The sequence below is a fragment of the Neophocaena asiaeorientalis genome, unplaced genomic scaffold (assembly GCF_003031525.2).
Source record: "Neophocaena asiaeorientalis asiaeorientalis breed wild unplaced genomic scaffold, Neophocaena_asiaeorientalis_V1.1 scaffold689, whole genome shotgun sequence".
In the NCBI taxonomy this organism is placed as follows: Eukaryota; Metazoa; Chordata; class Mammalia; order Artiodactyla; family Phocoenidae; genus Neophocaena; species Neophocaena asiaeorientalis.
Window position 1 is genome coordinate 184,630 of NW_020175666.1, and position 25,256 is coordinate 209,885.

At 40.8% G+C, this 25,256-nt stretch overlaps 1 protein-coding gene across 1 annotated transcript in view; it reads left to right on the forward strand.

Annotated features, from left to right (window-relative positions):
- Nucleotides 1–2,056: 2,056 nt before the first annotated feature.
- Nucleotides 2,057–25,256, forward strand: part of WDR43 (WD repeat domain 43) — a 50,197-nt gene continuing 26,997 nt past the window's right edge. The window contains exons 1-3 of the mRNA XM_024731535.1: nucleotides 2,057–2,294; nucleotides 9,079–9,216; nucleotides 13,159–13,280. Coding sequence (XP_024587303.1) covers nucleotides 2,070–2,294; nucleotides 9,079–9,216; nucleotides 13,159–13,280 — 485 coding nt within the window. The 5' untranslated portion in view covers nucleotides 2,057–2,069. The remainder of the gene's footprint in view (nucleotides 2,295–9,078; nucleotides 9,217–13,158; nucleotides 13,281–25,256) is intronic.

A 25,256-nucleotide genomic window follows, 5' to 3' on the forward strand; every position in this document is an offset into this window, starting at 1 on the left:
GAGGTCAAGGAATTGATATGCTTGGGTATCGGAGGGTCATCTATATAAACACTACATACTCTCATTGGATCAGGTTGCCGTGCTCAGAGATGACTTGGGTTAGAAATCAAGCTCTTCCTCCATTGCCCGGCTCTATATGTCAATTTTCTTATCGGAAAGATGTAGATGTTGATAGTTTCTACATCCTAGGGCTGTTGTGAGGACTAAATGAATTAATACACATAAAGCACCTAGAACAGTGCCTGACATATAGTAAGTGCAAAATAAGCTTTTATTTTTATTTGTATATTTATGACTAACAAATCCATAACTCTAGGTCAGACCTATCTTCACACAGACTCATGCGTGGTTTTTTAAAAATATTTATTTGTTTATTTACTTTTGGCTGTGTTGGATCTTTGTTGAGATTCTGTGTTTGCGGCACGCAGGCTTAGTTACCCTGCGGCACACGGGGTCTTAGTTCCCTGACCAGGGATCGAACCCACGTCCCCTGCGTTGAAAGGTGGATTCTTAACTGCTGGACCATCAGGGAAGTCCCTCATGCATGTTCTTTTATAACAAAAATCCTAGAAATAGTTGTCTATACTTTTCTGCCCTTTCTCACCTCCCATTTTCCCCTCTACTCTCTAAAATGAGTTTTTTCCCCCACCTCTCTGCTAAAAATGCTTTTGAAAAGTCGCCAATGGTCTTGATCTTGCCAAGTTCACTGATTAATTCTCAGTCTTCATCTTACAGCATTTGACATGGCTTTGATTATGTCTTGCTTCTGAAATCCATATAAAAATTTTGGCTTTCCAGGGCATCTCATTCTCCTGGGCTTTCATCACTGTTATCCCTTCTTAATCTCCTTTGCCGGGTCCTCTTCCTATTCCTGATAAATTGGCACATTTTTGGGGCTAAGTTTTTTTCTCTATTTATACTTACACCCAAGATGATCTAACCATACAGTTTCAAATAGCATCTGTATGCTAATGTGATCTACTCATATATCTGACTTCCTACTGAACCACTCTATTTGGATGTCTACTGAACATCTCAAACTTAACTGTCCAAAACAGAAACAGTTGATTTCTACTCCACCCAGACCCGTTTCCTCAATTCAGCTAATGGTATCACCATTCACTTATTCCCTCAAGGCCTTAGCATCATCCTTCACTCATGTCTTTTCCTCATCCTTCACAATCAATCCATTTAGCAAGTCCTGTTGGCTCCAACTTCAGATTAAATCTGGATTTGGACCACTTCTCACCACCCCTGCCACGTCATTCGAGTCCAACCCACCATCCTCCCTCTCTCTTGTCTCTTTGCTTTCATTCTTGCCCCTCTACAGTCTCCATCCGGCATCCAGGAGGCCTTTTAAAATGTAGATCAGTTTATGTCTTTCCAAATAACATAAACTGCAAATTTTACCATGGCTTTTGCTACTTGTGAAAGACTCAAGAGTCTCCCATGGCCCTGAGGGTAGTGTTTTATGGCTTTCCTGCTGGTCAGTAAGCTGTGTGTGGGCTGAACAGTACCTGCCATTTCTTGAATCAGAATGCATAGATTTGGTGAAATGTTACGGAGACCTTAAAAAAACTGTCTATTTGGTGCAGTAACATGGGATAAATCTTGACGAAAGAAGAGGGAATAGCCTCTCCCACCGTTACTTTCACACTGGTATGATTGAATAAATTGTTGTTATGTGAACACATGATTACAGCCTGTAAGTGGATAAGGAAAAATGGAAACAGTTGTCACAATCACGGAATTATAAGTGAACATTTCTTTCAAACATTTCGTTCAATCATGTTATTTAAATTAAAAAAAAACAACCCCAAAACTTTCTTTCTTTCTTTCTTAAAGGAAGGAGTCTTGTCAAGCCCCTCCACACGTCCCCAGAACAAGTTAGTACTGAGCCCACTGGGCCACCGTCCACAGGTAGGCCGTCCAACGCTCGCTTGCGTCGCGAAGAGCCACTCCCTCTGCTCCTTGCACTCCCTCCGCCCCACTTCCCCCTCCAGGCCCCGCCCCGTGCCGGTGCGCCTGCGCACGGGCGAACACGTGGCTGCCGCGGAGCCAGAGCAGCAATGGCGGCGGGTGGCGGAGGTGTTGCGGACTCCTTCTCCCCCGCGGGGATCCCCTGCGCCTTCTCCCCGCAAAGCCAGGCCTATTTCGCTTTAGCGTCTACAGACGGTCACCTGAGAGTGTGGGAGACAGCCAGCAACCGGCTGCACCAGGAGTACGTGCCTTCCGCCCACCTCAGCGGTACCTGCACCTGCCTGGTCTGGGCGCCAGCGCGGCTGCAGGCCAAGGTAAAGCGAGCTGGATGGCGCGGGGCGGGTGGCCGCTCAGGCTCAGCCTCAGCGCTTCGCGGCCCGGCGGCGCGCGATCCGGCATTGCGCGTGGCCCTCCGAGGCCCGAGGCGAGGAGGCACAGAGCGCGGTGGAGGCGCGCTGGGCCCACACCGTCAGCCCCGTGCGTGGCCTGTCCTGAGGGCAACGAGAGAGGGCGCGGCCAGATCCGACGGGCAGCGGACCGGAGCCCTCCTGGCGGGCTCCATGTGGTCTGGGCCCAGCCGTCGCGGGGGCCGCCATGTTCTCCGAGGCCCCGGGTCCCCCAGGAGCGGCTTCCTGCTACCAGGCCTGGCTCTCCTGCTTGCGCTTTTCAGAGCTCTGGCTTTTGACAGAACCCCACGTTGGGGCTGTATTGTTGTTCTCCGACCCCTACCCAGCTCATCGGCCTTCCGCTGGGCAGTTAGAATGAACAAGTCTATTTCCTTGCTTCCGGACACCCCCCTCCACCCCCCACTCTTGGGGGCCGGCTCACCACGTGTTCTCTTCCACGTCTAGGATGTGACTATTTGAAAGTGTTGACTTTTCCCAGACTCGTTTCCACTGTAAGCCATCTGAACCTTCTTGCTTTTAAAGTTTTAACATCTGCTCGGCTCCCCCTTTATACATTCCCTTTTTCCCAAGTCTGAAGTCTGCATTAGGATATGGAGGTAAAGTGAAGTTGTAGTTTAACTTAACGAACGTGAGTCCAGGTGGAGTTTCTCTTACACGGGGCACTGCTGAGTTAGGGAAGGCTTCTCACTCTTAGGGATTCAATGAAAGATGTCATTCACTGTGGAGTCACTTGGCTACATCAGCACTATTTCACACGCACGTGGGAACTGCGTGTATAAGGTAGCCAACCCGAATCAGTGCAGTGTGATTTGGAAGCATCAGGTATTGAGTTGTGTGGTATTTAGCTGACACTGTGTGTAAACCTTAAAAAGTTAGTATTTAAACATATACACACACAAAAAGAAAAAAAACAGTGTTTAGTATAGATCTTAACTCCACCTGACTATCCTAGGAAACTTTCTGCTAACTTTTTAGGTTGAAAGTAGGGATACATCTAACTTGTTATACTTTGGATGAGTATGTTTAGGTGTTTTTCGGATCTTAAGCTTGATTTTCATAGTTTTTGGATGAAGTGACTCCTGTTGATCATTAAAGAGACCTTATCAGGGCCCTTAAGTCAAACACAAAACTAGGACTTTAAAAAAAATCAGTTGTCATTAAGATGACAGCACTCTGCATATTTCTCCTTTTCAAATTCCTGTGTTTGTATTTTAACGGTCTTGTAAAGTGTTAATAATTCTAATGGTGAGAGGAAATGTGGAGCAGTGGTTAGATGCATGGACCCAAACTATACTTCCTCGCTTTGAACCCAGGCTTGGCTTCATCGTAGGAATTGTGCCTCTAAATGGGAATAATAGTACTCACCTCATAGAGTGGTTGTGAAGGTGAACATACTTAATGATGCATAAAGCATTGAGAGTAGTTCTTGGTATGTAAATGCTGCAAGTGTTAATTGTTGTTATTACCTCTCATTTGCATGGTTAGTCCTGCAAGGTAGATAAAGACTAACTTTTTGCTTTGTTCGCGAAGAAGAAACTGAGGCTTTGGAAAGTTAAGCAACTTGCGAAAAACCAAAAATGGAACCAGGACTAGAATGCAGGTATTTAGAGCCCAACTCTCTATTATCTGGAACAAATCATTCATATTAGGCTGGCAGATATTTGTCACCCACTTGATATTCTCTTGACTTTCAATCATATTGTATGTGTCAGGAGTAAAACTTTTGCCTGGTCTTAAATTTCCTGTTAAAAGTCAGTTTTGGATTATTTATAGCAGTCTGATACAATAGAAAAATACCTAGATTTGGTTTCATACCCAGGACTCAAACTTGTTTTGTCACCTTGAGCAAGTCACTTTACTTTTGGAGGCCTCCTTGAAAAAGAGTTGGACTACATTAAAAAAAGTTCTAACAGGTTTCAGTGTCCTTTTACTTGTATGCTCTCACTTTAGTCACCTGACTCTGTGAAATGCCCTGTAATTGTTACATTTTTAAAAACTGAGAATCAGAACTAAGAAAGTTTAAATGACTTCTCCAAGGCCTTATTAACCAATGAAGTAGCTGTAGCCACTAGAGTCAAAGTACTTTGACTCCTGGTCCAGTGCTCTTACTGTAACCTTAGATCTTGAGTCACAGAATTGAGAGGATGTGATTTTTAAAGATAGCGGTTGCTACAAATCACTCTTCATTTTCTACCTTTGCTCCCAGGTCCCTGGGTTATGATCCTTGCCACTTAAGTTTTAAGATGCTCTCTTAAGCCCTTATTTTACATGTAAATCAGTTTGTAGGAGTATTCTGCATCTGGTTCAGTAACTGGCAGTTTGCCACCCAAGGACAGAGTTTGGTGACATTACTCTTATCAGTGGAGAAAAATGAGTTGGTGCTGGGTTTCTTGGGTAACAGGAGCTAAAGCAGTGGTTCATAAATTTTTATAAAAATTAGATTGCTTCTTGGTCACAAAATGATTATAATTCTTTGCATTTATGTCACAGTAGTTTTTAGAAGATTTTTGTGTATATCATATAGCTGAGCATTTTATTTGGGTGATGGAGCCTGGGGGGAAGAGGACCTCAGATGATGATGAGAAAAGTGCAAGGAGATGGATTGATGGACTATGCATGGATGCTGTTTTTAGAGTTCCTCAGGTTTATGTGTGTAAACTGAGGCTGAGATGGTAAATGATATGCCAGAGGCACACAGTAAGTGGCTGAGCTACCCAGGAACTGACCCTGCTATTTCATTGTTCCTTTAAGATCCAAACTTTTCAATTTTTCCTTCTCTAACTGCTGTAGAGCCCTGAAGAAACAGACTGGCTACCACAATAAATGCATTTATGTTACTTTGCTGTCACTGTAGTTAAAATGACCCCATATGGCTTAGTGCTTATTAAAGGAGGCACATGGCATTTCAGGCATTAGACAGGGCAAGCACAGCAGCATTAAGGATGGTTCTAGGAAAAATCTGAGCATCCCCAGTCCTAACCCTTAGGGATGCAGCACAATCCAGTTGTGTTCCTGTATAATGCTCTGTCTTAAGGTCTCTCCAGTGTTTAAACTTCAAAAGCCTATGGTTTGCCTAATAAATCTTATTGGCAGAAATAGAAGTTCCTGTGTATTAGAATTTGTTTTTGATGTACATACTGTATGTAATTACATGTAATATGCACACATTTTGTTCATTGTTACCTATGAAACTTAGACATTTGCCAGAGTAAGTGACATTTAAGATAGGCCAAGAAATGGCATAGGAGACTAATTGCAGAGTGAAACTTGAAACTTTGCCATAATTTTCAGTGACTAGAAGTCAGTATTTTTCAAAAATAGGTTTTGAACCATTAGTGGATTGTGAAATAGATTTAGTGGGTTGTGACGGCATTACAATGATGAAGTAGACAATATTAGAGTGTATTTTGCATGGTAAAGGATAAGTTTTTTGGTGAAACTTGTTTCAGCTATATACATGTTTTTATGAGTGTGTGTATTGGCTTTCCATGTAAACTCTTCTTACTCTGGGATCTTAGTCTAAAAAGTCAGGGCTTAATTGATCAAAATCAGACTTCTCATCACCTGGATGTGCTTTTTCCCTCTGTCTTCACTTCATTTGTACTATGCCTTGCTTTTATAAATCATGCACATTTAGACTCACTCAGCCTTCTGATTGCTTTCTAGATCAAATACTGCTTTCTTGAGACTGCTGTTGGTATTTATTGCTTAGCTCGGTCAGCCCTTCACACTGGAAAAGACTATTTAGTCTAAGTAATAGACCGAATCCTTTTGGTCTTCGTTCCTGGTACTTTCTGGAACTCAGATTTTCTTTTTTTTGTTTGTTTTTGTTCTTTTTTTCGGTCACGCCACAAGGCTTGTGGGGTCTTTGTTCCCTGACCAGGGATCGAACCTGGGCCCCTGCAGTGAAAGTGCCAGAGTCCTAACCACTTGACCTCCAGGGAATTCCCTGGAACTCAGATTTTCTGATTACAGATATATGAACTAAATTTTTAGCCTACCCTATCCATTCACTTTATATATTTACACATGTAATTAATGTGCACATGACATGAAACAAAGCAGTATGACTAAGTCATTAAAGAAGAAATACAGACAATTCAGATATACTGTGTCTGAAAGAAGAGGTTTTTGTGGAGAGATCATATTTGAGGTGGACCTTGAAGCAAGGATCGATTTTTAACCAAATTGATAATTGAGGCGGATAGAAAAAGGCCCCTCCCAAAAGAGGAAAAAGCAAATGGGAAAGTGTATTCGTGATTAGGGAGTGCAATGTAAGGATGGAATTGGAAATAAGACTGGAAAAGGTGGTTTGGAGGCAAATTGTGGATGCTTTGAATGCCAAACAGTTTTGTTTTTGTTTTTGTTTTTTTGGGGTTACGCGGGTCTCCCACTGCTGTGGCCTCTCCCGTGGCGGAGCACAGGCTCCAGACACGCAGGCTCAGTGGTCATGGCTCATGGGCCCAGCCGCTCCGCAGAATGTGAGATCCTCCCGGACCGGGGCACGAACTCGCGTCCCCTGCATCGGCAGGTGGACTCTCAACCACTGCACCACCAGGGAAGCCCTACCAAACAGTTGTTTTGATTTACTCTTCTCTGGGGAGTCATTGAAATTTTTGATCACAGAAATAACAGATTCTGACAGAAAATGCCAACAAAAGTCTGTCATAATCTATAATCATCAGTACCACTAAACTCTTGGTTTCAGAAATATTTAGTAATGGGGTAATAGTTAAAATATTAGATTTCACTAAAATGCACATTGGTTATATAAACTTCTTATCTGGTTGATGCACATCCTGCTGAATGGGAAGTTATTTTTAAAAAGATCATCCAACTCGGAGAAAACATACATGAGTCATTAGTTCTTTGAGGTTAATTAATTGGATTATTATTTAGATTTAGACCAGTGATCCTCAAAATTGAGCATAGATTCTGTGATACTCCTACCACTAGCCTCTGCTTCTCCTAAAAATAGAGATTTTGCTGATAGGGAAATCAGGTTTTTGAATATGTTAACATTTAATTTCTAAAATTTCTTTGTGCTTTTTAATGCAAATTCACATCTGCAGAAAAACATATACATATTTGGACCAGCCTATGTTTCATACGTTAGAAACCTCATTGTAGATAATTTTAATTTGATTTGGGGAAAACCAAGAATAGAAGAAATGCTTTCTAGAATCTTTCAGAGGAGAGGTTTCTGATGAGGTAGTAGTATATATTCCTCTATATAATTTCCTCTATTGTCCTTGCCTGAAATAGGTGTTTATGTCCATAACCTTATGCAGAAACCACATTTGCCCTCTGGAATCATTCAGAGGTGGCTTTAGAAATTCACATAACTGAAGGTGGGGCCTAGGACATTTCCTGACGAAGAATGTTACTGAGGGGACCATCAGACGTTTTTATACTTTGGCTATTAATTGTGACCTCCCTTTTGAGTTTATTAATGTGGATACATTTCTCAGGACTTGCAAAATGTTCATTATTTTTTCTGTATTTAAAGTTACCTTATTTTTTGTTAAATCTTTTAACTTTTTGTTGACTTAGAGCGTCCAATGAATCAAATTCTTCAAATGTAACATCTCTAGAGGATAACTAAGAGAAAAAAAATGGAAAATGCCTTACAAATTTGCTCCTTGATTTTCTTTATGCACTGGTAACATCGTAGTTTTCATTGGTGGTTTTCTGGGTTGGGCAGATTTTATGTATCCTGGGCTGCTTTTTTGTGCTATGGAGCAAAGATCTTCCACTATGGAGAAAATGTTCTCTTTTCTGTAATATTGGTCTCTTTTACACTAAAAGAATGGATTTCTCAGAACTTCTTTATGCTAAAACATAGGCTAGCAAGCTTTAATTTTAAAAAATTATAAACATGTGGAAGAAAAATTTCAAAATTATAAATTATTATTCAGCATTATAAACTCTAAAGTAGTACTCTAAAGTTGTGATCAATTGGTTGTCTTTCTGATGGATAGATGAGCTGTTCATTTTTTGAATTAAATCAAAGAAGTCTTGGGCTGTTTGACACTAGATTGAAACTTGTGCCTCTTAAGTCATTAGAATCACAAAGACAACATGGAACTTTCATACTGACCCTTAAAGAGTCACTGGAACAACTTCTTTAGTGTGTGCTTTGCACTGCTATACGAGTTACAACCATTTTTTGACTCTTAAGTGAGGTAATTGTATGTTTATAAATATAAAAACATTTGAGTCCCTTTTCCTGAAAATGAATCCACAATGCAAGGAAAGATTTTGGGGGAGGTGGGGAGGGGGAAAGCATTGGCTGCTTGTGTATGGATCTGTAATCTCTTTGCTTCGGAGTGGAGGCTTCACTTGTGTTGGGAATGGTTGGTTTCCGAGAAGTGGAAGCAGCATTGAGGCTGTTCGGACTTGTTAAGAGTAGAATACTACCAAGAGCATACTCAGTTATCCTGTTTGCCTTCCTTTCAGAGAGGTAGGAGATGGGGACAGAGTATTATGAGTTCTTTCCATTGGAGTAATTATTTTCTAAGTAGTGAGAAAGAAATCATCTGAGAGCAAATCACATCTCCACTTTAAAAAAAAAATTTCTTAGAAGCAGTCACATTCATTTGTGGGCTAGTGGGCATTTGCATTTTTGCATTAATGATGTTTCAGTGTTTGAAATAATAAAGTAAAAAATTGTTTTTTCTTTTTTTTCCAGGAAGGTCCACAGAGGAAAAAAAGGAAATCAGAAGCTATAGGGACAAGTAACCAGGTTGACTTGTTGGCTCTTGGTACAGCAGTTGGTAGTATTTTATTATACAGTACAGTAAAAGGAGAATTACACAGTAAATTGATAGTAAGTATGTGTGTGTGTGTGTGTGTGTGTGTGTGTATTATATATAAGAGCGATGACAGGAAACTGATTATTAGAGACTTATTAAAAACAAAGCAGCTCAGGATATGCTATAGGATCTGCAGTATGGGGGCATTTTTCTGCCCTTTCCATATTTAAAATTTTGAACAGTAATATTTGTTAAAGCTGTGATAGGTAACTTAGTCATTATTATAGGTCAGGATATGAAGAGTGTGAAGAACTATTGACTAGGCTTAAAATAAGAAAGGGTAGAAAGAATTCTGAGTATCACAGACAGCAGCTGCAGAAGGAGCACACCACCTCCAGGGCTAGGGAACGAGGGAGGTGGTGGAATTATTGCTGAAACTCAGACCTTTGAGAAGCAGGTATTGCTCTCTGTGCTGATGTCTCTTGAGGGAGAGTGGCCCCATAGACTTAGGGTCCAGACCTCTGAGGAGGGGGTTTTAGCTGACTGCTGGTGTCTCTGGTTCTCCAGGTGTTGAAAAAACTGCATATTGGGTTCAGCTGCTGCCAAAAGGATTGCCCCTGCTGGGGTGAAGAAATGTTGGGGTGATGCAAACTGGGAGACAGGAAGGAACACCTCCGTTGTTCCTCCTCCAGCCTTGTCTCCCTTCTGCACTCTTATTGGGGGAGCCTACTAACGATCCAGCTGGCAAAGCAGAAATGGGGTTTGCAGAGTCCCAGCCCCAGCGTCCAGAGCAGAGAAGTGAGGGCTTGGTGCTGCAAGACAGTAACTTAACTGGCATAATGTATTTCAGACAGTGTCTACTACAGTATGTTTTTGGTGTTCACTTAACTCCTGTCTGTATATAGGAATGCTTTCTGTATATATGAATAAAAGAATGTTTTCTAAGTAACATCTATCCATAGACAATTTGGAACTACCTGAAGTTGAAAAGGGAAAACAATTATACCTAAGTTTATCACCGAGAGAACCTCTTTTGATAGATTGCATATTTCTTTGCTTTATGCATATGTTTAAAAAATACAGTTGGGTTCTGTCTATCTATTTTGTATTCTGATATTTTCCTTTAAATTACAACATGAGTAATTTTCATACTTGTCGAGAACTAGTTATAAACATTTTCAGTGACTGCATAAAATCCTGTAAATGGGGTGGTCCATTGGTGGTTTAACTCTTACTGACCATTTAGGTAGTTTCCGATTTTTTTGTTATAAAACTCTTTTCTTCTTATACGGGTTCCCAGAATTACTAACCTGTAATTAATGGGTCAAAGGTGTGAGTGTTAAGCCTTTTTATACATAGTATAACAATTTTCTGAAAGCTTTTCTAATTTGTACTGTATCAGCAGTGGAAGGACGGTACGTGTATTTCAGTAGTGTTTTTGCCATCATTGATTATTCCATTAAAACAGCAGTAAGGCTAACAAAAAAAAACCCAGCTAATTTGATAGGTGAAAATTTTTATCTGATTTTATATCTGCATTTAAAAATATATCACTTGTTGGGACTTACCTGGTGGTGCAGTGGTTAAGAATCCGCCTGCCAATGCAGGGGACACGGCTTCGAGCCCTGGTCCGGGAAGATCCCACATGCCGTGGAACAACTAAGCCTGTGCACCACAACTACTGAGCCTGCCCTCTGGAGCCCGTAAGCCACAACTACTGAGCCCGCATGCCACAACTACTGAAGCCCACGTGCCTAGAGCCCATGCTCTGCAACAAGAGAAGCCACCGCAGTGAGAAGCCCGCGCACAGCAACGAAGAGTAGCCCCCGCTCGCCGGAACTAGAGAAAGCCCGCGCACAGCAATGAAGACCTAACGCAGCCAAAAAAAAATAAAGAAATTTATTTAAAAAATATATCACTTGTTTTTATATTAAAGATTATAAAAATAATATACAACTGAAAAAAATTTAAAGCATTCAGAGGTATATGTAAAGGAAATCTCCCTTTATTCCTCCTTCCTCCAAGTTGAATGTAGTCCTCGTGGGCTTTTACCCCACTATAGTTTGGGTCTCATCCTTTGATTTGGTCAGTTTTCTGTGGTCAGTAGGTACCTAGTATGTGGTGCACTGTGATAGCTGCTTTACTCAGTTACTGTGGCTGCAGACATGATGCTGATGGAGCCTAGAACTCCTTTTTAGATCAATTTGATACCTCCCAGGATTATATATAAATCTTTAACAGGGAATGAGTTTATTAGAAAGGAACCAAGAGGGTCAGGGCAAGGAGTGTTGGGATGACGTGGTGAGGTAGAAAGGGCCCAGGCTTTGGAACTAGTCTATCCTGAGGTTGAATCCTGCTAGTTATATGATAAAGGATAAGTAATATAACTTCTCATCTCTTCAGTATTATATAACCTACGTTGCATGACTTTGAGATTTAGACATAATTATATATTGAAAGTGCCTAGTGTAGTGCCTGGCATGTAATTGGTATTGAGTAAATGTTTGTTGAATGAGTAACTAATGAGAGTGGACACTTGCTAGATTGCTTTCCAAAAAGGTACGCTAGCCCCTAGCAACGTATGATAGTGCCCTGTAATCTTACCAGGGTGGATATTATAATGCTAAACAAATTGGTAGATGAACAGACTAAAAATGTCACTTTGTTTTGCTTTGTATCTCTTGAATTACTATTAAAAATTTTCTTACTGAATTCTTTCTATGGAATTTATCTGTTCATATCCTTTGTTCAGTTCTTTGTGTGTGTGGCTATAATGTAGGACTTAGTTCTTTGAGGTGATAGCTCGTAGGAAGGAAGGGAAGTAACTGAACTTAGCATTTAAAAATATTTTTCTTTGGATTTCCCTGGTGGTGCAGTGGTTAAGAATCCACCTGCCAATGCAGGGGACACGGGTTCGAGCGCTAGTCCGGGAAGATCCCACGTGCCACGGAGCAGCTAAGCCCATGTGCCGCAACTATGGAACCTGTGTTCTAGAGCTTGCGAGCCACAGCTACTGAGCCGTGCACCACAACTACTGAAAGCCTACGCTCCTAGATCCCATGCTCCGCAACAAGAGAAGCTGCTGCAATGAGAAGCCCGCGTGCCGCAACGGAGAGTAGACCCTGCTCACCACAACTAGAGAAAGCCCACGCACAGCAACAAAGACCCAACACAGCCAAAAAATAAATATTTTTGAAAAATATTTTTCTTTTGAGATGGGACTAATCTGTATGATGGAAGTAGTGATTTTTGAGTTTTAACTTTTATGCTTAGATGTGTACACGGTGACTCATTGTATGTATATTTAATGTGAATTCAGATGGAAAGAATGAAAACAATAATTGCTCACAGTGTAGGTGATTTAGCACCTTAATTCTGCTGAATGAGCTTGTCCTGGAATGTGTGGGAGACTTGAATTTGCTCTTTCCCAGTTGATTTCTCCATTCCTGTGTGCCTCTGAGTGAGCCAGCATGTTGCTGTGCCGAGTGTGTTTAAAGTTTCATATGGTATGAGCTGCAACACAAGGAAACATTTAGTGTTTCCCTGAAGGAACATTGATTTCTAAAGTTGAGAGATAGTTTTGGTATAAAGGGATTTTCAAGGATAGTTTTAACTAGACATGCTTTTAAACCCTTTAAGATTTGACTTTATTAGTTCACTCAAGTGTCCCAAACTTTTTGCCACTGTACATGAAGCATTTTATCATGCTTAGTGCTGGCATTCCTGTTAAAAGCAGGTGGCATTTAGGACTAGTGTCCTTTGACTTATGATGTAGAAGTATGTTTTTCCAGCAGAGGAGAAGGGAAAGTTAACATTTGATAAAGTTATAGAAGATTTATCTCATTTTTGATATTGGAAATGGATAGATGCATTTTAGTTAGGTTAATGGGTAGGCTGTTTTAGTTAGGTTAAGGCCTAACATTTTAGTTAAGTGTTTAGTAATGATTCTAGGGTGCATATTGTCGTAACAGATGAGCTTTATTTTTTTTTCTTTTAATTTTTAAAAAAATCTGCAGAGTGGTGGACATGACAACAAAGTCAACTGCATACAGTGGCATCAAGACAATGGCTGTTTGTATAGTTGTTCAGATGACAAACATATTGTGGAATGGAACACACAGACGTGCAAAGTAAAGTGGTGAGTAACATTGATGGTTCTGGGGTAACTTGGTTCCTGTTTGGGAATGCATTAGAGTTTGACAAATCAAGACTATATTCTTGATGTAAGTAAAGTTTGATATTGGACACAGTGGGGAATGTAGACACTAGTAAGGTTACACAGACTGTTCTCAAGGAACATTTAATCAAATTGGACACAGAAGATTTTAACAGAAAAGTTAAATAATGGTACAAGAGTAAAAATAACTGCACAAGGGATGCCATAAGGTAGCAAGTAATTACTGGTCAAATGATTGGGAAGGCCTGGTGGAAGAGAAGGGTTTTCAACTGGGTCTTCTAGGAGAGGTAAGATTTGGAAAGAAGAGGGTGGGAGGATCCTTTTGAGGGTGGGGATGTGGCAGGAACAAAGGCTAGGCGAAAGGGAAGTTAAAGATTTACTTGGAACCCAGTAGAGGCATTTAGAGGAGGCCCATATTAGGGAATAATGGTTGGTGGAGGATATGAGCCAAAGTAGCTTATAAGAGAGTCTGGCCTTAAGTGTCATAGATAAAAATCTCAGACAGCTCTTCTAGTTCAAGCACCTAATCCTGTGATTGACTGCATAGTAGATGCTCAATGAATGTGGACAGTTGAATGTGGTTGAACTTATGTGGATGAGGACCCTAAGGAGGATAATGTTGCCCATGGTCTTACAGCTAATAAGTGGCAGGGGAGTTCTAATCTTGCTGTCTTGAATTCTGGCACAGTGTTTTTCTACCGTAGTCAAACTTCTTTTGTGGAGTTTTAGATTCTGTTTGGCAAGCATGAGACACTGAAGGTCAATGTCTTGGGAACAGAGTAACCAAAATAATGCTCTAGGAAGAAAATTTGCTAGCACTGTGTAAAATATATGGGAAGGAGCTAGTGCACAGGCAGAGAAGCTAGATCCTGGGTGGTGGTTGTAATAGTCTGGGTGTAGGATGGTAAGAGTGGGAAGAAAGAATGGAAAAGGTACCAACCAAGAAGAATCTTGGGTAGGATTGAGGGAGGGGGTGCTATTGAGTGAAGAAAGGAGTTAAATAAAATGTAACTAAGTTTACAGCTTTCTGAACTTACTAGGTGTCTAGTGGTGCAGTTAATAGAAACTCAGAAGAGGGAAGTGGTTTTAGTTTTTAAGCAAATTGAATTTGAAGTAATACATGAAAGGCAAGACCCAGCAGAAGGGTGGTGATAGAGGCTTAGAATTTTAAGGAGGGTTTGGGGCTGGAGGGGCAGAGAATAATCATTTGCCTAGAGGTTCAGTAAGTTCATTCCATTTACCTGTGGTGGTAGTTTCCATACTCATAGTTGTAAAGAGACGCCTGTGGAGATTCTCATCCACTAGGTCAGGGGTGGGGCCCATGCAGTTGTACTTTTTTTTTTTTTTTGCAGTACGCGGGCCTCTCACTGTTGTGGCCTCTCCTGTTGCGGAGCACAGGCTCCGGATGCGCAGGGTCAGTGGCCATGGCTCATGGGCCCAGCCGCTCCGTGGCATGTGGGATCCTCCCGGACTGGGGCACAAACCCCTGTCCCCTGCATCGGCAGGTGGACTCTCAACCACTGCGCCACCAGGGAAGCCCGCAGCTGTACTTTTTAAATGCTGTCTGGATGAGAGTTCACCAAGTCACATTCTTCACACAGGGACTAATAATGTTCAAGGCACCATTCAACATATTATACACAGTATTGTATTTGTAACACTGCGAGGTGGTCTCCATCCCTGTTTTACAGTTAAGAAATAGGTTGAATCACAGCCTGAGCTTTCATCCAAACTGTGCTGTCTCATACAATATTTTGTTTCCAGTTTCATTCTTGGCATTCTTAGGCTATAGGTAACTGAGTTTATTTTCCATTTTAGGTATTATCTGTTGATTTCCTACTATAGAAGATGAGGATTTAGTTCTTAGCCTCTACCTTTTTCTGTTCCCATTTTCCCGATATTGTAATGTCACACTTTGATTAAGCAGTATTCATTGTTCACATTATGCCTAATTAAATATTGTTACAGATGAGACTTGGACTGTACTGTTTATATTCTGGCACAAAATTTTGCTTTTCTTGGGGTTTATAATTGCTTTATTGTTCATTTGCTTAGTTTTGTATATACCTGTCGTTAGTTCAGTCTCATTCCTGCAACAGTGTAAATCTCATTTATTTTCAGACACATCAGTTAATCAATCAGTTATTTAATCTTTGGAGGCTTCCCTCCAGTTTCATTTATTTCTTGGAGGACTTCTCTGCCTTCTTCCAGTGATTATCCTGAGATTTCCTTTCATCATCTTGAAAATTCTCTTGCCAGATGGAGCCTCTGTTTCCTGGATCCCATTTTTCTCTTTGTTGGTTTATTCCTTCTTTTTGGTGACACACACAAATTGGTAGCTTCCTGGAAGACAAGCAAAATCTCAATAATTTGCCATCCATGTCTACCAGTGTCTTTATTCTATCCTCACAGCTGATTGATAATTTGAAGATACAGACTTTTGGGTTGGAACTAATTCCCCTCAGGATTTTTTTTTTTAATTAATTAATTAGTTATTTATTTATTTTTGGCTGCGTTGGGTCTTCGTTGCTGCGCGCGGGCTTTCTCTAGTTGGCGGCGAGCAGGTGGTTACTCTTCGTTGCGGTGCGCGGGCTTCTCATCGCGGTGCCTTCTCTTGTTGCGGAGCATGGGCTCTAGGCGCTTGGGCTTCAGTAGTTGTGGCTCACGGGCTCTAGAGCGCAGGCTCAGTAGTTGTGGTGCATGGGCTTAGTTGTCCTCTGCATGTGTGATCTTCCCAGACCAGAGCTCGAACCCGTGTCCCCTGCATCGGCAGGTGGATTCTTAACCACTGCGCCACCAGGGAAGCCCTCCCCTCAGGATTTTGAAGCATTGGTTTGTTGGTTTTTTGGCTTTCATTGTTCATTATTTTTATATTTTAAAATATCCTGTGCTTTTTTTTCTTCAGTCAGTGAATTATGTTGGCACTTGAGGGACCTTTTAGCCTGGGAATTCATGTCCTGCGTTCTTCTCATACTGTGTATTTGATAATTTCATTCCTTCTCTTTTCTTTGATCTTTCTCTTATACTACATACTGTTATTTAGGTGTTATATCTCCTGGACTAATCCTTTTGGTCTCTTACCTTATTTTCATTTTCTCTTTTGTCTTTTTCTTCTGTTACCTGGGAAATTGCTTCAATTTTACCTTCTAAATCTTGTATTGAATTTTTAAGTTTCTCTAAATTTTTAACTTCTGGGAGCTGTTTTTCGTTCTTTGAGTATTTCTTTTTTGTTGTGTCATGTTTCTGTCATGTGTATAATATTTTCTAACTCTCTGAAGATATTATAGGATTTAAACTTTTTTACTTTTCGTCATCTCCCTCTTGAGAATGTGTTTTGATTTTTGTTTGATTTTGGTTTCTTTCATGTTAAAGGCATTCTTCAAGTGACTGGAGATCTCGGCTGCCTGTTGGTTTTCGAAAATGAAACATTGAAAAGCTGATTGGAAAGCCATTGTGGGTGTGTGGCTCAGTTGCTGGGCTTCATTTGTAGAGTGATTGGGAGGCCTTCAGTATCAGGATGTGTAGGTCATTCCTCTGGAACCTGTCACATTTCCCAGAGAGGAATCTTCTGATCTAGTGCTTTTCAAGCTTTAATGTGCACATATGTTGTGTGTGCTTACAGATCTGATTTAGTAGGTCTAGGTTGGGGCTTGGGAATTCTAACAAGTTCCCAGTTTCTGCTGATGGAGGAGGGTTGCACAAGTAACGGGACAGGGATGTGGTGGTGTTGGCTCTGTGCTGGCCTTTTCAGTGCTCAGTGGCGAAATAGATTCAGGAAGCTTGTCAGGATGGTGATCATGTCTTTTTTTTAAAAGTGTGTCAATTCAGTGAGTAGATGTTGAATAAGGAGTACAGGTGAGTGTTGAAGCTCTGGGAATTGGTGAGAAATTGTCAAGAATGTTAGGGACCAATGAGGGTAAAGGAAAAGTTTTCATACATTATTGCATTTCCTTGATTATTGGTGAGGTTGGGTGTTTTCATGTTTATTGACAGTTGTGTTTCTTCTATGAATTGCTTGTTTATATATCCTTTGTCTATTTTTATTTTGAGTTTTTTTTTAAACTCAAGGAGTTTTTTCTTGAATACAAAGAGCTATTTATGTATTCTGAGTATTCTTTGCCTATATATTTTTTTCTCTTTTTTAATAGGTCTTTATTGGAGTATAATTACTTCACAATACTGTGTTAGTTTCTGTTGCACAACAAAGCGAATCAGCCATATACATACACATGTCCCCATATCCCCTCCCTCTTGAGCCTCCCTCCCATCCTCCCTATCCCACCCCTCTAGGTCATCACAAAGCACCAAGCCGATCTCCCTGTGCTATACTGCTGCTTCCTACCAGCCAACTATTTTACATTCGGTAGTGTATGTATGTTGATGCTACTCTCACTTCGCCCCAGCTTCACCCTCCTACCCCATGTCCTGAAGTCCATTTTCTATGTCTCATCTCTTTATTCCTTCCCTGCAACTAGGTTCATCAGTACAACTTTTTTTTAGATTCCATATATATGTGTTAGCATACGGTATTTGTTTTTCTCTTTCTGACTTACTTCACTCTGTATGAGAGACTCTAGGTCCATCCACCTCACTACAAATAACTCAATTTCGTTTCTTTTTATGGCTGAGTCTTTACCCATTCATCTGTCGATGGACATTTAGGTTGGTTCTATGTCCTAGCTATGGTAAATAGTGCTGCAGTGAACATTGTGGTACATGTCTCTTTTTGAGTTATGGTTTTCTCAGGGTATATGCCCAGTAGTGGGATTGCTGGATCATATGGTAGTTCTATTTTTAGCTTTTTTTTTTTTTTTTAATTTTTAATTTTTAACATCAAGTTTATTAATTATAAACGTAATACATGCATATGGTAAAAAACAAGTAAAACAGAAGGCTATAGATGAAAACTATTTTTAGTTTTTTAAGAAACCTCCATAGTGTTTTCCATAGTGGTTGTATCAGTTTACATCCCCACCAACAGTGCAGGAGGGTTCCCTTTTCACCACACCCTTTCCAGCATTTATTGTTTCTAGATTTTTTGATAATGGCCATTCTGGCCAGCACGAGGTGATACCTCACTGTAGTTTTGATTTGCATTTCTCTAATAATTAGTGATGTTGAGAATCTTTTCATGCACCTCTTGGCCATCTGTATGTCTTCCTTGGTGAAATGTCTATTTAGGTCTTCTGTCCATTTTTTAACTGGATTGTTTGTGTTTTTGATATTGAGCTCCATGAGCTGTTTGTATACATTGGATATTAATCCCTTGTCCGTTGTTTCATTTGCATATATTTTCTCCATTCTGAGGGTTGTCTTTTTGTCTTGTTCATGGTTTCTGTTACTGTGCAAAAGCTTTAATTAAGTCCCATTTGTTTATTTTTTATTTTTTTTTTTTTTTGCGGTACACTGTTGTGGCCTCTCCCGTTGCAGAGCTCAGGCTCCGGACGCGCAGGCTCAGCGGCCATGGCTCACGGTCCCAGCCGCTCCGCAGCATGTGGGATCCTCCCAGACCGGGGCACGAACCCGTGTCCCCTGCATTGGCAGGCGGACTCTCAACCACTGCGCCACCAGGGAAGCCCCCATTTGTTTATTTTTGTTTTTATTTCCATTACTCTAGGAGGTTGGTCAAAAAAGAACTTGCTGTGGTTCACGTCAGAGTGTTTTTCCTATGTTTTCCTCTAAGAGTTTTATAGTGTCTGGTCTTACATTTAAGTCTTTAATCCATTTGGAGTTTATTTTTGTGTATTGTGTTAGGTAGTGTTCTGATTTCATTCTTTTACATGTAGCTGTCTAGTTTTCCCAGCACCGCTTATTGAAGAGGCTGTCTTTTCTCCATTGTGTGTTCTTACCTCCTTCGTTGTAAATTAGGTGCCCATATGTGCATGGTTTTATCTCTAGGCATTCTGTCTTGTACCATTGACCTATATTTCTGTTTTTGTGCCAGTACCATACTGTTTTGATTACTGTAGCTTTGTGGTGTAGTTTGAAGTTGGGGAGGCTCATTCCTCCAACTCCATTTTTCTTTCTCAAGATTGCTTTGGCTATTCAGGGTCTTTTGTGTTTCCATACAAATTGTAAAATTTTTTGTTCTAATTCTGTGAAGAATGCCATTGGTAGTTTGATAGGGATTGCACTGAATATGTAGATTGCTTTGGGTAGTATAGTCATTTTCACAATATTGATTCTTCTAGTCCAAGGACACAGTATATTTCTCCATCTGTTTATGTCATCTTTGATTTCTTTCATCAGTGTTTTATAGTTTTCGGAGTACAAGTTTTTCGCCTCCTTAGGCAGGTTTATTCCTAGGTATTTTATTCTTTTTGTTGCAGTGGTAAATGGGAATGTTTCCTTACTTTCTCTTTCTGGTATTTTGTTGTTGGTTTTTAGGAATGCAAGAGATTTCTGCATTTATTTTGTATCCTGCAACCTTACCAAATTCATTGATTACTTCTAGTAGTTTTCTGGTGCCATCTTTAGGATTTTCTATGTATAGTATCATGTCATCGGCAAACAGTGACAGTTTTACTTCTTTTCCAATTTATATTCCTTTTATTTCTTTTTCTTCTCTGATTTCTGTGGCTAGGACTTCCAAAACTATGTTGAATAAGAGCAGCGAGAGTGGACATCCTTGTCTTGTTCCTGATCTTAGTGGTCACTTTCAGTTTTTCACCATTGACTGATGCTTTCTGTGGGTTTGTCTTATGTGGCCTTTATTATATTGAGGTAGGTTCCTCTATGCCCATTTTCTGGAGAGTTTATCATAAATCAGTGTTGAATTTTGTCAAAAGCTTTTTCTGCATCTATTGAGATGATCATATGGTTTTTATTCCTTAATTTGTTAATGTGGTGTATCACATTGATTGATTTGCGTGTATTGACGAATCCTTTCATCCCTGGGATAAATCCCACTTGATCATGGTGTATGATCCTTTTTTAATGTGCTGTTGGATTCTCTTTGCTAGTAGTTTGTTCAGGATTTTTGCATCTATGTTCATCAGTGATATTGGTCTATAGTTTTCTTTTTTTGTAGTATCTTTGTCTGGTTTTGGTATCAGGGTGATGGTGGCCTCATAGAATGAGTTTGGGAGTGTTCCTTCCTCTGCAATTTTTTGGAAGAGTTTGGGAAGGATGTGTGTTAGCTCTTCTGTAAATGTTTGGTAGAATTCACCTGTGAAGCCATCTGGTCCTGGACTTTTGTTTGTTGGACGATTTTTAATTACGCTTTCAATTCCATTACTTGTGATAAGTCTGTGTAGCTTTTCTAATTCTTCCTGGTTCAGTCTTGGAAAATTGTACCTTTCCAAGAATTTGTCCATTTCTTCGTGGTTGTCCGTTTTATTGGCATATAGTTGTTTGTAGTAGTCTCTTATAATCCTTTGTATTTCTGCAGTGTCAGTTGTGATTTCTCCTTTTTCATTTCTAATTTTATTGATTTGCGTCCTCTCCCTTTTTTTCTTGATGAGTCTGGCTAAGGGTTTATCAATTTTGTTTATCTTCTCAAAGAACCAGGTTTTAGTTTTATTGATCTTTGCTATTGTTTTCTTTGATTCTATCTGCTCTGATCTTTATGATTTCTTTCCTTCTACTGACTTTGGGTTTTCTTTGTTCTTCTTTCTCTAGTTGTTTTAAGTGTGGGGTTAGATTGTTTATTTGAGATTTTTCTTGTTTCTTGAGGTGAGATTGTATTGCTATAACCTTCCCTCTTAGAACTGCTTTTGCTGCGCCCCATAGGTTTTGGGTCATCGTGTTTTCATTGTCATTTGTTTCCATGGGTTTTTTCTTGTTTTTTTTTTTTTTTGCAGTACGCGGGCCTCTCACTGTTGTGGCCTCTCCTGTTGCGGAGCACAGGCTCTGGACACACAGGCTCAGCGGCCATGGCTTACGGGCCCAGCTGCTCCGCGGCATGTGAGATCTTCCCAGACTGGGGCACGAACCCGTGTCCCCTGCATTGGCAGGCAGACTCTCAACCACTGCGCCACCAGGGAAGCCCTGTTTCCATTTTTTTTTTTTTTTATATCTTCTTTGATTTCTTCAGTGATCTCTTGGTTGTTTAGTAGCCCACTGTTTAGCCTCCATGTATTTGTGTTTTTTACAGTTATTTTCCTGTAATTGATTTCTAGTCTCATAGCATTGTGGTCAGAAAAGATACTGTATACGATTTCAGTTTTCTTAAATTTTCTGAGGCTTGATTTGTGACCCAAGATGTGATCTGTCCTGGAGAATGTTCCATGTGCACATGAGAAGAAAGTGTATTCTGCCACTTTTGGGTGGAATGTTATATAAATATCAGTTAGATCTGGTTTATTGTGTCATTTAAAGCATGTGTTTCCTTATATCTTTTCTGTTTGGATGATCTGTCCATTGGTGTAAGTGGGGTGTTAAAGTCCCCTCCTGTTGTTTGTTACTGTCAGTTTCTCCTTTCATGGTTGTTAGCATTTGCCTTATATATTGAGGTGCTCCTATATGTTGGGTGCATAAACATTTATAATTGTTATATCTTCTTCTTGGATTGATCCTTTGATCATTATGTAGTGTCCCTTCTTATCTTTTTAACAGTCTTTATTTTAGAGTCTATTTTATCTGATATGAGTATTGCTACTCCACCTTTCTTTTGATTTCCATTTTTGTGGAATATCTTTTTTCATCCCTTCACTTTCAGTCTGTATGTGTCCCTAGATCTGAAGTGGGTCTCTTGTAGACAGCATATATATGGGTCTTGTTTTGTATCCATTCAGCCAGTCTGTGTCTTTTGGTTGGGGCATTTAATCCATTTACATTCAAGGTGGTTATTGATATGTATGTTCCTATTACCATTTTCTTAATTGTTTTGGGTTTGCTTTTGTGGGTCTTCTTCTCCTGTGTTTCCCCCTTAGAGAAGTTTCTTTAGCATTTGTTGTAAAGCTGCTTTGGTGGTGCTGAATTCTTTTACCTTTTGCTTGTCTGAAAAGCTCTTGACTTCTCCATCGAATCTGAATGAGATCCTTGCTGGGTAGAGTAATCTTAGCTGTAGGATTTTCTCTTTCATCACTTTAAGTATATCCTGCCACTCCCTTGTGGCCTGCAGCGTTTCCACTGAAAAATCAGCTGATAACCTTATGGGGATTCCTTTGTATGTTATTTTTTGTTTTTCCCTTAGTGTTTTTAATATTTTTTCTTTGAATTTAATATTTGTTACTTTGATTACTGTGTGTCTTGGTGTGTTTTTCCTAGGGTTTATCCTGTATGGGACTCCCTGTGCTTCCTGGACTTGGGTGACTATTTCCTTTCCCATGCTAGGGAAGTTTTCCACTATAATCTCTTCAAATAATTTCTTACCCTTTCTTTTTGTCTTCTTCTTCTGGGACCCCTATAATTCGAATGTTGGTACGTTTAATGTTGTCCCAGCGGTCTCTGAAATTGTCTTCAGTTCTTTTATTCTCTTTATTCTGCTCCTCAACAGTTATTTTTACCATTTTGTCTTCCAGCTCACTTATTTGTTCTTCTGCCTCAGTTATTCTGTTATTGATTCCTTCTAGTGTATTTTTCATTTCATCTATTATGTTGTTCATCTCTGTTTGTTTTTTAGTTTTCTAGATCTTTGTTATAAACAATTCTTGTATTTTCTCAATCTGTGCCTCCATTCTATTTCTGAGATTCAAGGTCATCTTTACTATCATTACTCTGAATGCTTTTTCAGTAGATTGCTTATTTCCTCTTCATTTATTTGGTCTTGTAGGCTTTTACTTGCTCCTTCATCTGTGACTTTTTTTTTTTTTTTTTTTTTTTTTGAGGGGGATTGTGTTCCTGTCTTACTGGTTGTTTGGCCCGGGGTTTCCAACTCGGGGGTTTGTAGGCTATTGGGTAGAGCTGGGTCTTGGTGCTGAGATGAGGACCTCTGTGAGACTTCACTCCAATGAATGTTCCCTGGGGTCCCAGGTTCTCTGTTAGTCCAGTGGTTAAGATTAAGATTCGGAGCTCCCACCGCAGGAGCTTCGGCCTGACCCCAGGCTCGTGAACCAAGATTCTGCAAGCCGCCTGGGGCAGGAAAAAGAAAAAAAAGGGAACAATAACAAAGTAAAAAATAAAATTAAACTAGGAAGCTAACAGTTATGTTAGAAAGAATATAAAAGATGAATCAAAAACCGGAAGGGACATCAATACCACAGTAGTAAAAAGAAGGAGGACGGAAAAAGAAAGGGGTGGGGGGAAGGCCTTGGCTGTAGAGGGTGGGACCTAAGCAAGGGCAGGGTTTGGGTGCTGGGCGGGGCCAATGCTCAGGTCCCACAGGGCTGGAAAAGGCCCTGGGGGCTATGGGAGTTGGGGCTTGGTCTCAGAGGGCAGGGGACCTCATCTGGGAGCCCAGCAGGCCTCCTGGGCTCAAGTGGGCAGGACACACGCCCTCCTCTCCTGCTCTTCCGGTCTGGGAAGGCCCCTCCCGCCTGCCTCTCCTGTTCTCCCCTCAGCCTCCTTCCTATGCCCCCAAGGACCCAGGAGACCTAGAGGGGGCTTTGGAGGTGGGGGTACCAGCCTGGGAGCTCAGCCGACTCCTCTGCCCGAGTGGGCCAGGCGATCGCCCTCTGCTTCTCTCTGGCTCTTCCCCGAGAGTCCCTCCCGCCTGCCTGTTGATCCCCCCGGCCTCGGGTGCCGATCCTGTCTGGCCTCCACTTCTCCCCACCCAGTTCCACTGCGTCCTACCGGTTCACCTTGGGGTTCCTCCCTTCCCCTTGGGTGTCAGAGTCCCCCACCAGCGGCCATTAGGCGCCCTAGTTGTGGGGAGAAGCTAACTCCATGTCTTCCCACACCGCCATCTTGACTCTGCCTCCACACTCTTCGCCTGTATATTTTTGATATTTTTCTCCTAGCCTTTTGCTTTTAATTTTATGACTTATTTTGTAGTACAGAGTTTTATTTAATTAAACTTGATTATTTTTTTCCTTTGTGATTCTTTGTTTGTAATTGCTTTGGAAGGCTTTTCCTAACCCCATGATTATAAAAACTTTCTCGTAAGTTTTTTTTTTTTTTTTTTTTTTCCCCGGTACGCGGGCCTCTCACTGTTGCGGCCTCTCCCGCTGCGGAGCAAACCCGTGTCCCCTGCATCGGCAGGCGGGCTCTGAACCACTGCGCCACCAGGGAAGCCCCAGTATTTTTTTAATACTTTTAATCAGTTAGTTTTGGTTTAATTTTATTAAGTTTAGTGTGTATGTAATATAAGACAGGAATCTAATTTTGTTTTTCCAAATGAGTAATTTGACATATTCCAGTGTGACTGGCAGAGCAATATGTTTTCTTCCACTTTAGAACTACCCTTTATTCGTAAGAAGATTGCTCCTGCTACTTCTGTTTTTTGTTTTTAAATTAATTTATTTTTGGCTGCACTGGTTCTTTGTTGCTGCACATGGGCTTTCTCTAGTTGCAGCGAGCAGGGGCTAGTCTTCGTTGCGGTGTGTGGCTTCTCACTGCGGTGGCTTCTCGTTGTGTAGCATGGGCTCTAGGCACATGCACTTCAGTAGTTGTGGCTCACAGACTCTAGAGCGCAGTCTCAGTAGTTGTGGTGCACAGGCTTAGTTGCTCCATGCCATGTGGGATCTTCCTGGACCAGGGCTTGAACCCGTGTCCCCTGCATTGGTAGGCGGATTCTTAACCTCTGTGCCACCAGGGAAGCCGTGCTACTGTTACTTCTTGATTTTATAAGTGAATAGCCAAGCCAGGCTCCTTGTTGCTTATAAATAGCATTAACGTATGCAACCGTCAACAAAGACTCTTGCTGTTAATCATATTTGTGGTATTAGAAAGGGATCATTTTACCTAATTTATTCTATTTTATCAACTAGGGACATATATTTGTGGATTTGGGGTAGAAATAATCTTTTTGTACTGCAGGTTGAGAGATCATTTGTGTTACTAAGTAAATTAAGTTCTCAACCTTCCAGAGAATGCAGGAACTATGGAGGGGATAGG